Source organism: Coregonus lavaretus (assembly GCF_964263955.1).
Source record: "Coregonus lavaretus genome assembly, chromosome: 20".
Taxonomy (NCBI): domain Eukaryota; kingdom Metazoa; phylum Chordata; class Actinopteri; order Salmoniformes; family Salmonidae; genus Coregonus; species Coregonus lavaretus.
This window is the reverse complement of record NC_140007.1, coordinates 31,190,793-31,205,299: the sequence shown is the minus strand read 5'-3', so window position 1 is coordinate 31,205,299 and position 14,507 is coordinate 31,190,793. Positions and strand designations below refer to the sequence as shown.

Genomic DNA, 14,507 nt, shown 5'->3' with positions numbered 1-14,507 from the left:
CCTACACCCCAGGACCCGGAGGGATCCAGATATCCCGACCACGGGCATTTGATGGGACGGCGGCGCTGTGCCAGGGATTCCTCCTCCAATTGGAGCTTTACTTCGCCAGCATCAGGCCGGAACCATCGGAGCGGGAGAAGGTGTCCGTCCTCGTTTCCTGCCTCTGTGGGAAAGCCCTGGAGTGGGCCAACGTGGTGTGGAACGAAGGAGAAGCCGTGTTGGATGACTACAGGGAGTTCACTCGCCTCTTTCGGGCGGTCTTCGATCACCCGCCCGAGGGTCGAGAGGCGGGTGAGCAACTGGTCCACCTGAGGCAGGGGACGAGGACAGCGCAGGACTTTGCCTTGGAGTTTCGGACACTGGCAGCGGGGTCCGGGTGGAACGAGCGGGCCCTGATCGACCAATTCCGGTGCCATCTGCGGGAGGACGTCCGACGGGAGCTAGCCTGCCAGGACACCATGTTGTCCTTTAATAAACTGGTGGACATGGACATTCGGTTGGACAACCTGCTGGCAGCCAGAGGACGTCCTGGTAGGGGTCTGCCCGTTTCCACCCCGGACGACTCGGATCCCGAGCAGATGGAGCTGGGTGGATCCACCAGCCGAGAGAGCGGAGGAGAACAGCGACAGTGCCACTCTGGTGGCACGAAGCGACAGTACACCACACGTCATAGTCAACATTCTTTTGGGCCTGGAGGCGGCAGGCAGGGCACTCACGCATCACCCCGGGTATCGAACACCCACACTTGTTCAGAGCCCTCTGTTGCGCACTGTACCCTACCTATCCACTTTCCCGATCACATGGTAGTTCCCCAGTGTAAGGCGCTAGTCGATTCAGGCGCAGCTGGGAACTTTATGGACAGGGCATTTGCACGCCGTCAAGGCATTTCATTGGTTCCCCTATCCATTCCACTCCCCATCAGAGCACTCGATAGTCGACCAATAGGGTCCGGGTTTGTTACGGAAGTCACGATACCAGTCACCATGGTTGAAAGTCCAGACAGTACCTCCACCGTGCGCATTCCCCCTGAATACCTCGATCTGGCGCAAGCGTTCTCTAAAACGCAGGCAACTAAATTACCACCTCATCGGGCGGGGGATTGCGTGATAAACCTCCGGGTAGACACTGTACCTCCCAGGAGTCATATATACCCCCTGTCACAGGCTGAAACGGTGGCTATGGAAACATATGTCACTGAGTCCCTGCGCCAGGGGTATATACGTCACTCCACTTCACCCGCCTCCTCAAGTTTCTTCTTTGTGAAGAAGAAGGACGGAGGTCTGCGCCCATGCATTGATTATCGACCACTGAACAGGGAGAAGATAAGATTTAGTCATCCTCTCCCCCTCATTCCTTCAGTGATTGAATCAATGCATGGGGCGCGCTTCTTCACCAAATTAGATCTCAGGGGTGCGTACAACCTGGAGCGTATCCGAGAGGGAGATGAGTGGAAGACAGCATTCAGCACAACCACGGGGCATTATGAATACCTGGTGATGCCCTATGGTTTGATGAATGCTCCCTCAGTTTTCCAGTCCTTTGTGAACGAGGTGTTTCGGGACATGCTTGGTCGCGGTGTAGTGGTCTACATCGATGACATCCTGGTGTATTCCGCTACACGAAGAACGTGAAGGCAGACGCACTGTCCCGGCTGTATGACACAGAGGAGAGGCCCAGAGACAACACCCCCATACTCCCGGCCTCCTGCATTGTGGCGCCGGTAGTATGGGCGATGGACGCGGATATAGAGCAGGCATTACGCACAGATCCATCTCCACCGCAGTGTCCAGCTGGGCTATGGTACGTGCCTGCTCTTATCCGTGATCGTCTGATCTTCTGGGCACACACGTCACCCTCCTCTGGTCACCCAGGTATCGGCCATACAGTGCGCTGCTTGAGCGGAAAGTACTGGTGGCCTACCTTGGCTAAGGATGTGAGAGTGTACGTCTCCTCCTGCTCGGTGTGCGCCCAGAGTAAGGCACCTAGGCTCCTCCCAACGGGTAAGGTACAACCATTACCAGTTCCACAACGACCATGGTCTCATCTTAGTATTGATTTTCTGACTGATCTTCCCCTCTCCCAAGGTAACACCACCATCCTGGTCGTTGTGGACCGCTTCTCCAAGTCTTGCCACCTCCTTCCTCTGCCCGGTCTCCCCACGGCCCTGCAGACTGCGGAGGCCCTGTTTACTCACGTCTTCCGGCACTACGGTGTGCCAGAGGATATCGTGTCCAACCGAGGTCCCCAGTTCATGTCCAAGGTTTGGAAGGCGTTCATGGAACGTCTGGGGGTCTCGGTCAGCCTGACCTCTGGGTTCCACCCCGAGTCAAATGGTCAGGTGGAACGAGTAAATCAGGATGTGGGTAGGTTCCTGCGGTCCTACTGCCAGGACCGGCCGGGGGAGTGGTCGGTGTTCTTGCCATGGCCAGAATATGCCCAGAACTCTCTCCGCCACTCCTCTACTAACCTAACACCATTCCAATGTGTTTTAGGTTACCAACTGGTTCTGGCACCGTGGCACCAGAGCCAGACCGAGGCCAGACCAAGGTTTCGGCGCGCGGAGGAGACATGGGACGCTGCCCACGTTCACCTCCAGCGCGCTGTGCGTCGTCAGAAGGCCAACACTGACCGTCACCGCAGTGAGGCCCCGGTTTTTGTACCAGGGGATCGGGTCTGGCTCTCGACCCGGAATCTGCCCCTCCGCCTGCCATGCCGGAAGCTGAGCCTGCGGTTTGTGGGGCCGTTCAAAGTCCTGAGGAGAATCAACGAGGTTATGTTTAGGTTGTTACTTCCCCTTGATTATAGTATTAACCCCTCGTTTTATGTGTCTCTCCTCAGGCCGGTGGTGGTTGGTCCGCTCCAGGAGTCTGAGGTGCAGGAGGTTCCTCCACCTCCTCTGGACATCGAGGGGGCCCCGGCGTACTCTGTCCGTGCCATCCTGGATTTGAGGCATCGGGTGGGGGGCTTTCAGTACCTCGTGGAGTGGGAGGGGTACGGTCCGGAGGAACGGTGCTGGGTTCCGGTGAGGGATATCCTCGATCCCTCCCTGTTGCGGGATTTCCACCGTCCCCATCCGGCTCGCCCTGCTCCGCGTCCTCCTGGCCGTCCTCGAGGCCGGGGTCGGCGCGCTGCTGGAGCTGCACGTCAAGGGGGGGGTACTGTCACTACTTCGGCCGAGGCTGCCTCCCCTCCTTGTTCGGGCAGGCTTCGGCGTTCGTCGTCAACGGAGTACTAACCACTGCCACCCCAATCATCATCACAATTGTCTTGTCTCGTTATCACACACACCTGATTCTAATCCCCTAATTAGTATGTGTATAAGTGTTCCCTCTGCCCCCTTGATTGTTTATTGTGAAGGTTAGTGAAGCTTGGTGGAGCTCGTGTATTTTGTTCGACCGGAGTATTTTCCTGTGTGCCTTGTATTTTCCAGTGCACCTGTTTGGTGCCCTGGAGTGTATTTGACGCATTTCTGCATAACCCTGTATTTTGCGGATTAAAGCCTGTTATTCTGTGATTTACACTCCTGCGCCTGACTCCTTCAACACCACTACATCACAGCTCTGCAAGGGCTGTGGCTTTTGTGGAGTGATGGATAATTATGCTTCTTGGGTGACTGTTGACGATGTCTTCAGAGGGTCCCTGGTTCAAGCCCAGGTTGGGGCAAGGAGAGGGACAGAAGCAATACTGTTACACAAGGACTGACCATCCATGATATCAGTATTATAGTTTTGACCATGTTTTGAGGCTATGAAGTATTAGTTTACTTATTTTTGGATTAAAACAAGCTTATATTTTGGGTTCTGATGGGGTATGACAGTTGAACTAAGTTAATGTGGCATTTATACGTTATATTGTTCAGGAATCAATGGGTACATATCATACATTTATAAGACAAAACATGGATGTAGCAACTGCAGATTTCCCCTTTAACAGCATTATTCTTTAGGATTACACCCCTAACTTCTCAGAAACTGTTGTAGTCTACCTGTTGGATTTTCCCTAGTCTTTTGACACCACCCTTTGATGTGCCACATCTTACTTTACAAAAGGCCTCCAGGCTTTCCTGAAGTTGTTCAAATACTTTGAGCATTTGCTTGTGCCTGCCAGGAGTGCCAGATGGGTTTTCTACTTGAAGGAGTATTCCACTGATTCAATTGTGCCAAGTAAGCTCAATTAAGCACAGCTAAATTAGCTAAGATTTCAAATACAGTATCTCTATTTTAACCCAGGTTTGGCCCTTATATAACACTCCAAATAACCCTATCTCCAGCCTCTATGATCTCCCTGATTGACACCTCAGCCTCTGTATCAGCCGCCTTGCATCAACTCACCAGGTTGTGGTTGGTCGAATTGGAGTCCTCCTCAGGGAAGGGTTTAGATACACCCAGGGCCACACAATTGGCAAAAATAGCAAGTAGAATGAAAATATCAAAAGGTCTGCAGGACCATAGTTAAGGGTAAATACTACACACCACATTGAATGCATGATTGACTTACAGTTTTTCTCAATTGCATACAAGCAATTATTGGATCTGTGTTTAAACATATCTATAGCAGAACAGCAACGATCAAATGCTCAAATACATTTACAGAACTTCTGATCGTTTTATTTCCTTTGTACCTGACATATCTTAGACCACCTTTTGAAAAACTTTAAATACAAATGTCATCAGTAAATGCAAAATTCACTGTTAGGTGTTTTGTTCACAGACATTTTTTTCATTAGAAGAGAAATGTGTGCAATTGTGTTCACTGTTTCCTGCAATCAGTAAATAATACTGCACAAACTTCGAAATCCCCCCATCAATGTCATTCCATGTACTGTACAATATAGGGAAAGATCTATGCAATGGGGACTGTCTCATTTTTATGATTTTGTACAATATTGCTGACATGCAGAGATGTAGAGAATGAAGTGGGGTTACTTTCTAAGTATCTTTGGGTCATCATCTCTAACATTGTAACCTTCTATTATAGAGGTTTGCTTTGGTGTGGATTGAGGCCTCTACATTCATATCAGTTGTGTTCCTCCCACCCTCGGAAGCCTCTCCTTCCTGGCTATAATACCGGGACTTGCATTCATTTCCTCAATTCTTGCTCTTCAGCTTGCCTGAAGGAAGAACGTGTCACGCAATTTACAAACTTTTCAAGCACACAAAGACTACGAGATTCGGCTCCGACTTAGGTGTCTGTTACTGGGGAGAGAGTACTCGTCCCCCTAGATGTTGTGAGTTTTGGATCTTGGTATCGATTTTTGTGTTTGCTAAAAACCCACTACTTTCTGCTCTGCTTGTGTAGCCAGTGCTTCCTTGAGTAAGATGGCCAGTGGTAAGTGTAAGTTAAAAAAGGCAAACCTGCCAAGTTTGAACCTCCAACCAAATTAAAGATACTCACAAGTGCTGTCCTGTTTGTCTGGGTTGGAAACACGCTCAGGAGGCTTTGGCTCGGACCAGTTCGTGTGACCATTGTCTCCGGCTGGGTTCAACTTCCATTGGGTGTCGGGCTGACTTTGTGAGAAAGATTGGGTTTGCTGGTGAAGGGTCTTCAGGTGAAGCAGTGTGTCAAGAAGCAGCACGGCTTGGCGGGGTCGTGTTTCGGCAGATGCATGGCTCTCGGCCTTCACCTCTCCCGAGTCAGTACGGGAGTTGCAGCGATGGGACAAGACTGTAACTACCAACTGGAGAAAAAGGTGTAAAAAAAAACAGGTATCGCCTCACACCTTTTCTATGGTGGTGGAGGCGGCTTTGGCACAGGTGCGGTGCCAGGGGATCAGAGTATTGGCCTATCTGGACTATTGGCTGGTCATAGTGGAGTCGAGGGAACAGGTGAAGCTCCACACTGCCACGCTGGTTTCCCATATGGTTTCCCATATTCAGTCTCTCGGGTTCATAGTGAATCGCAAGAAAAGTTATTTGGAGTCAGTTCTGAATCATGTGTTTATGTTCCAACAGAGGACGGTCGCATTCTGGCTCTGTCTGGCACAGTTCCTCTATGATCGCCTCTGAAATGTTGATTTTTACGGCTAGGAGTTTATCCTCAAACATGATTATGACTATACAGTCGGCGTGTGCGCCCTTACGAGCCCCTTTCTTACAGGTGCCTATGTCTTACAGGTTCCTGGCTTTCAAAGTGTTCCCTTTCTCACCTCCTCCATTTGCTTCCAGGTTGCATGGCTCGGGTCCGGTGCGCGCTTTACGCGCGTACATGGATAGGAGCAGGGATATCCACGTTTGTGAGCAACTTTTTGTCTGTTTCACTGATCCAGCTCGGGGTAGGGCGCTTTCTAAGCAGATTCTTTCTCATTGGATTGTAGAGGCTATCTCCCTGGCATATGAAAGCAAAGGATATTGGTTGCCTAGCGGTGTGTGTGCTCATTGTTCAGGGACATGAGGATTTGTGATATCTGTGCTGCAGCGAGTGGTTCCCCACATACCTTTGTGAGGTTTTATTGCTTGGATGTAACTGCTCCCAGAGTTCTTATGGCTGGGTCCGGGAGTGAGTGTTAGGCAGCACGCAGGTTGCGCATTTATACGGGTTACCACAGTTTCCTGTGGGTTTGAGCCTTGGGCTACCGTGGCAGTGCGCGAGTACACAGTTTCCAGGTTACTGCAGGTTTCCGGTGGGTTTGAGACTCTGGTTTCCGTGGTTAATCGACTCTGGTTGATGCTATGCAGCGAGCATGTGCACTTTACCAAGTCACGACAGGTGTTCTGTTTTTTTGACATTTCTGGCTTGCAAGGTAAGTATTGTTCTTGGAACCGTGGGTTTTTTTTATGAATGTATTTGCAATTTGGATGGTATAATATAGTTTTGATTAATGTATTTATGTTTTGAGAAGGCCACTTTTACATTGACTATTTACATTACATTTACTGTTTTGCAAAGGGTCAGAGAGTTCTGTGTCTTGTGGACAGTGTTTTGAAAATCGACAACATTGTTCCAAAAAATGCAATTGAGAAAAACTGTAATCGGGTCTCTCAACACAGGAGGGGGTTTAACATGCACCCAAGCACGTACATACACATATGCACACACTCGGTTAGGACATCTACTTTGTGCATAACACAAGTAATCTTTCCAACAATTGTTTACAGACAGATTATTTCACTTATAATTCACTGTATCACAATTCCAGTGGGTCAGAAGTGTACATACACTAAATTGACTGTGCCTTTAAACAGCTTGGAAATTCCAGAAAATTATGTCATGGCTTGGAGGTGTACCTGTGGATGTATTTCAAGGCCTACCTTCAAACTCAGTGCTTCTTTGCTTGACATCATGGGAAACCCAAAATAAATCAGCCAAGACCTCAGAAAAAGATTTGTAGACCTCCACAAGTCTGTTTTATCCTTGGGATCAATTTCCAAACGCCTGAAGGTACCACGTTCATCTGTACAAACAATAGTACACAACTATAAACACCATGGGACCACGCAGCCGTCATACCGCTCAGGAAGGAGACGTATTCTGTCTCCTAGAGATGAACGTACTTTGGTGCGAAAAGTGCAAATCAATCCCAGAACAACAGCAAAGGACCTTGTGAAGATGCTGGAGGAAACAGGTACAAAAGTATCTATATCCACAGTAAAACGAGTCCTATATCGACATAACCTGAAAGGCCGCTCAGCAAGGAAGAAGCCACTGCTCCAAAACCGCCATTAAAAAGCCAGACTACGGTTTGCAACTGCACATGGGGACGAAGATTGTACTTTTTGGAGAAATGTCCTCTGGTCTGATTAAACAAAAATAGAACTGTTTGGCCATAATGACCATCGTTATGTTTGGAGGAAAAAGGCGGTGGCTTGCAAGCCGAAGAACACCATCTCAACCGTGAAGCACGGGGGTGGCAGCATCATGCTGTGGGGGGACTGCAGGAGGGACTGGTGCACTTCACAAAATAGATGACATCATGAGGAAGGAAAATAATGTGGATATATTGAAGCGACATCAGTCAGGAAGTTAAAGCTTGGTCGCAAATGGGTCTTCCAAATGGACAATGACCCCAAGCATACTTCCAAAGTTGTGGCAAAAAGGCTTAAGGACAACAAAGTCAAGGTATTGGAGTGGCCATCACAAAGCCCTGACCTCAATCCTATAGAACATTTGTGGGCAGAACTGAAAAAGCGTGTGCGAGCAAGGAGGCCTACAAACCTGACTCAGTTACACCAGCTCTGTCAGGAGGAATGGGCCAAAATTCACCCAACTTATTGTGGGAAGCTTGTGGAAGGCTACCCGACAGGTTTGACCCAAGTTAAACAATTTAAAGGCTATGCTACCAAATACTAATTGAGTATATGTAAACTTCTGACCCACTGGGAATGTGATGAAAGAAATAAAAGCTGAAAATAATCATTATCTCTACTATTATTCTGACATTTCACATTCTTAAAATAAAGTGGTGATCCTAACTGACCTAAGACAGGGAATTTTTACTAGGATTAAAAGTCAGGAATTGTGAAAAACTGAGTTTAAATGTATTTGGCTAAGGTGTATGTAAACTTCCGACTTCAACTGTACATCATCATTGAAGGATATTTCCATTCAACAAGGGCCAAGGCGGCCATGCGGATGGGGTTACTGAGGGTGAGGCAGCAGAGCGCTCGAGGAGCTCGGAGAGCAGATTTGTTGGCTTGCATCTGCTTCTTCTGTCCTCCACCTCTCTTCTTGCCCGAGGCAGCAGAGCCGAGGGTGTCGGACTTGTCCCCGACAACCGAGCCAGCGAAGGAGACGCCATCCTCTGCAGGAGACAGAGGGAAGATAGTCACCATTCATTCACCAAATTCATTTTCTAGGTTATTGCTATGTAGTTACTATGCACTACTGTGTGTATACAATGTTGTGTACCATTTCTTTTTACTTTGTTTTTCAGTCTTTAATATCTAGCCTATCAAGTGGCCTAATCTTTAATATTGTGTCCATTACTCATAAACTGGCCAATAATCATTGACAGTAATGAAACAAAAGTATTATAAACATATATCGAACCTGGGAGTTAATTTTGATCCTTCTCTGTCCTTTGATACCCATATAAAATATATCTGAAAAGCATACTTTTTTGCCCAGCTCAAACCATTGCTCTCCAAGCCAGATGCAGAGAAACTCGTCCCAGATCAACTACGGCAATACTCTGTTCAGGGGCCTTCCAGCCAAATCCCTTCAGAGGCTACATCTCCTCCATAATAGTGCTGCCAGAGTCCTGACCAGGACCAAGAAGTCATCCCACATCACCCCCATCCTTACTGAACTCCACTCGCTACCGGTCAACTATAGGACTGACTATAAAATCCTCCTCCTAGTGTTTAAAGCCTTGAATGGATTGAGTCCCACCGATATCAGTGACCACATTTTTATCAATGAGCCAACTCGCACTTTCCGCTCCATCAACTCACCACTGCTTCAAGTACCACAGACACATCTCCGTACTATGGGGGACCGAGCCTTCTTCTGCCTTGCCCCTTGCCTATGGAATGTTCTCCCTGACCATTTGAGAGCGGCTCAATCTGAACTTTTAAAATCTAATCTGGAAAGTACTTTTAGCACCTAGCCTACTATTCCTATTTCCTGCCTTGATTCTAAATGCATTATGTTTTGATAGGTTATTTTCATGCCTATGTAGAGCATTGAGATAACACTGTAATGAAAAGCGGTATACAAATAAAAATGTATTCTTATTATTGTTATTATGTTGGATAAGATTATTGACATGTGGCCAGGGGTTAGGCAGGTATTGGTTTCAGCCTGGAGGCCTACATGGTAAGGTATGATAGGCTTACAAGGTACAGTAAGATATGATAGGCCTACATGGTACAATAAGGTATGATATGCCTACAATGTACGTAAGGTATGATAGGCCTACAGAGTACAGTATATGATATGCCTACAATATACGTAAGGTATGATAGGCCTACAGAGTACAGTATATGATATGCCTACAATATACGTAAGGTATGATAGGCCTACAGAGTACAGTATATGATATGCCTACAATATACGTAAGGTATGATAGGCCTACAGAGTACAGTATATGATATGCCTACAATATACGTAAGGTATGATATGCCTACAATATACGTAAGGTATGATAGGCCTAGAGAGTATAGTATATGATATGCCTACAATATACGTAAGGTATGATATGCCTACAATATACGTAAGGTATGATAGGCCTACAGAGTACAGTATATGATATGCCTACAATATACGTAAGGTATGATATGCCTACAATATACGTAAGGTATGATAGGCCTACAGAGTACAGTATATGATATGCCTACAATATACGTAAGGTATGATATGCCTACAATATACGTAAGGTATGATAGGCCTACAGAGTACAGTATATGATATGCCTACAAGGTACGTAAGGTATGATAGGCCTACAGAGTACAGTATATGATATGCCTACAAGGTACGTAAGGTATGATAGGCCTACAGAGTACAGTATATGATATGCCTACAAGGTACGTAAGGTATGATAGGCCTACAGAGTACAGTATATGATATTCCTACAAGGTATGATAGGCCTACAGAGTACAGTATATGATATGCCTACAAGGCACGTAAGGTATGATAGGCCTACAGAGTACAGTATATGATATGCCTACAAGGTACGTAAGGTATGATAGGCCTACGTAGCACTGTAAGGTGCCATATTGAGCAGAACAGCCATAGGTGTTGGCTATTATTCCTTATTGTGTTTCGTGACAATGGTATGTAGGCCTAACGGCTTTAAATCGGATAATGACATTGACAAAGCAGAACAGAGTTGTTTTTGAGAGTGACTAGGACTAACAATCTATGTTGTAAAAGATCCTTGAGTTACAACTGCTGTTCAATATTATTTCAATACATCATATTACATACATTATACCCATTGATTCTTTAAGAATATTAAAAGTGTCACGACTTCCGCCGAGGCTGCCTCCCCTCCTTGTTCGGGCAGGCTTCGGCGCTCGTCGTCACCGGCTTACTAACCACTGACGCTCCTATATTCATCATTCCATTTGTCTTGTCTTGTCATTACACACACCTGGTTCTTATCCCCTCGGTAGTCCGTGTGAATGTTCCCTTTGCCCCCTTGTCCTTGTGGGTGATTGTTTAATTGTGAGAGTAGTGTACCGCAGTGGAGCTACTCTAACCATTTTGTTGCCAGGGTAGATATTTCCCCTGTGCCTATGTATTGTTGGATCTACCGTTACAGTGTATTGCCAGGGATGATAGTTTCTCCTGTTCCTGTTTCGTTTGTCGATATTCCAGCGCATTTATGTGGAAAGACGGAATAAACTCTGTATTCGGTGATTACCCTCCTGCGCCTGACTCCTTCCATCACACGCATCACAAAAAGCCTTATGAGCTTACCCTATTATAACTCAAAATCTGACATTGTATTACACCATTGTTTATGTTGCTTTTGCATTGTCATTTGTAAACAAAGTATTGCTTCAAGATATAGCTTTATTTCAATCTCATCCCACTGGGCACACCACATCATTTCAAGGTAGATAATTGGGTAATATTTGGTCGAGACATTGATCAATGAGATTACAACCTATATTCACCCACTCAAAAAGAGAGCCAAAAGTTAGTTGAATTTCCAACATGTTATCACTATGCTTTCAAACACCTAAAACACAATCAAATTCCAATGGAAAAACAATGTCAGAATTTTTGTTTAGTTGTCACCCAAATATCTCTCACTGCGCTTTCAACCATTACAAGTTCAAATGGGAATACAATGTCAGATATTTTGTTTATTTATACAACAGATTGTGTTATCACTGTGCGTCATCTAATAGTACAACCAAATGACCTGAATTGCAGTTGAGATTACATTAAAAGTACATGCTGCAAGTGATCAATGCCGTTCGAGATTCTGCACAGATTATTACAGCAATTGTGAAGATCTCCACAGAACTGCAATGACCTATGCATGCTATCTTGAACATGCACACTTTATATGATTACATATGTATAGTTACAGTAACCTCAAAATGTGGCCATGGGATGTGTTAATCATTTTAAGGTTGAATGTTACATTAGTTTTTAAGCTATCCTTAACTTTAGGCTATTTACTGTATTACAAAAGTAATGTTGAATTGTGTTTGGTTGACATTTAAATATCAATGTTTAAAGGAGATGTATCTACAGCTTGGATAGTTCCATTTAAGCCACTGGCTTAATCACATTCTTTAACTTTTATTTTTGGTTGAGTTGGAGAAGTGAATCCAATATATATCATTTCTTAGCTTGTCGACAAGTTAATAGGCTATTTATTGTATTTCAAAGTGATATTGTATTGTGTTTGGTTGTCAACGCAACCAAATATCAACATTTGAATTAGATGTATCTTCTTCTTGGATAGTTCCATCTGTGCCATTGACTTAGTCTGGCTTTAATTCCAGTTTGTCTACAAATGTATAATTGATGTTGGATTCACGTCTCTGTCTCAACCAAAAATCTAAGTCAAAGAATAGGACTAAATCAAATCAAACTTTGAATGAACTTTAAATAAAGTTTGATTTAATTTAGTCCCATTCTTTAACTTTGATTGTTGGTTGAGATGGAGACGTGAAAGTAGCAGCAGGAGGCGGCCGGAAGCCTAGCGGTTAAGAGTGTTGGGCCAGGAACCGAAAGGTTGCTGGTTTGAATCCCCGACCCGACTAGGTGAAAAATCTGTCAATGTGCCCTTGAGCAATACACTTAACCCTAATTGCTCTGGACAGCATCTGAAATTAAATGTGAATTGAACATATAAAGTATTCCTTTGTAGAAAAACTGGAATTAAAGGCAGACTACTCTAAGTCAGAGGCACAGGTGGAACTATCCAAGAGGAAGAAACATCTCCTTCAAATGTTGATATTTGGTTGCGTTGACAACCAAACACAATTCAATATCATTACATTGGAAATCAACCAGAGCTTGAAATCCTAGGCCTATTGTATTGTCTATTTTTAGTTGAATTCTGGGTTGAATTCAAACAATTGCTGTTGATGGCTTTGCAAATGCTATATAGGCCTAAATAGCATAATTGATGATTGATAAAGTATGGTTACATTTCATTTGCTCTGTTAAACCCACCCTTTGGAATGACTTTGATAGCAACAGTGAATCTATTTAGTTTTGAAGTGGAGACCTCTCAACAATCATTCTCACAATAGCACATTGGTACTATATTCACCAATATCAACGCTAAGCAGGGCTGGGCTTGGTTAAACCCCTGGATGGGACAACAAAAGGTAGCTGTAGATAGATCAATTCTCCAGTAGGAGGTGCTGCCCAGCCTATATATATTTTTCTGATAGTGGATAAAACGTTGAAGATTTGCCATTGTTTTAAAGGTACAAATTTAACATATGTTATGCTAGGTTTGTCTATGTTGAAATTTGGTTACCATGATGACATGATCCTGTGGCTTAAATTTCACCCTCAAAACAACAGTTTGATTGATTACTTTTTTCAAATCCAATGTATTTTCCATGTAGATTCCACGTCACAATACGTTGACAAATTATGTTGAAACAACGTTGATTCGTCCAGTTTGTGCCCAGTGGGTTAGTTTCCTTCAATTTGTAGCCTACGTTTTGCATCATTCCATTACATCGTTAGTTTACCTTTCTTTCCTCTGTCATGTCCGTGTTGTTGTTCCTGATGGTCGCTAGCAATAGTGGATAATGTTAGGCTAACACAGCATTGTGGATAATATTACACTAACACTACACAGCTGATTCAAATGATCAAAGCTTGATGATTAGTTAATTATTTGAGTGCTAGGGCAAAAACCAAAACGTTCACCCCTTGGGGTCGTGAGGACCGAGTTTGGGTAACCATGGGCTAACGTATTACAAGTTGTGCAATAGTTTGGGACATGTAGCCTATGTGAATAATTATAGAATGCAGACCATACATAGTGGTTAAAACCCTGAGCCTGGCACACGTTCACGACAACTGGACCGTTGTCATCACAGTTCCGTGATTAGTGAGGATTAGGGTACATTTATAGGACTATTGTTCAACCCCTATTGTACACTTTTCTCACCTTCCAATATTTCATGGATTGAACAATTGAATATGGGAACATTCAGGATGAATCAAACCACTGTATTTTTGATTTGCCTATATATTTAGTACGTAAAGGCTCTCCAACCCTGTTTATGTATGTTTCATAAATACTTTCCTAACCCTAAATAAATACCCGAATTATTCTTTTAAATCTAATTGGTGCTGAAAATGAGACGAATATGCGTGTATTTAGATGGCTTTCTGTCGGTGATCACTATTTTGAACTTGTCTCTAGATACATTCTAGTGTCTGTCCAGAAAATTCGAATTAATGGTACACCATATTTAAACGGATTGCTTTAGATAAATGTACTGAAAACCCTATTGAATGAAAACTCCAGGAGGAAATCTGTTGGCCAGCAAGTGGGAGGGTTTTCAGCGGTAGAATTAAACTTATTCAGTGTGCTAGGGAGCCACATGTGCCTGCAAAGCCTGTTACACACCTGCATA

General features: G+C 44.7%; 1 protein-coding gene across 1 annotated transcript in view; it reads right to left on the bottom strand.

Annotated features, from left to right (window-relative positions):
- Nucleotides 1-8,729, bottom strand: part of LOC311148115 (voltage-dependent L-type calcium channel subunit alpha-1D-like) — a gene marked incomplete at its 3' end in the record, with an annotated part of 33,305 nt that extends 24,576 nt beyond the window's left edge. Inside the window, exons 1-2 of the mRNA XM_084185018.1 lie at nucleotides 8,518-8,729; nucleotides 4,332-4,437 (exon numbers count right to left, since the gene is read on the bottom strand). Of these exons, the coding sequence (XP_084041144.1) occupies nucleotides 4,332-4,437; nucleotides 8,518-8,636 (225 nt within the window). The 5' untranslated portion in view covers nucleotides 8,637-8,729. The remainder of the gene's footprint in view (nucleotides 1-4,331; nucleotides 4,438-8,517) is intronic.
- Nucleotides 8,730-14,507: the final 5,778 nt, after the last annotated feature.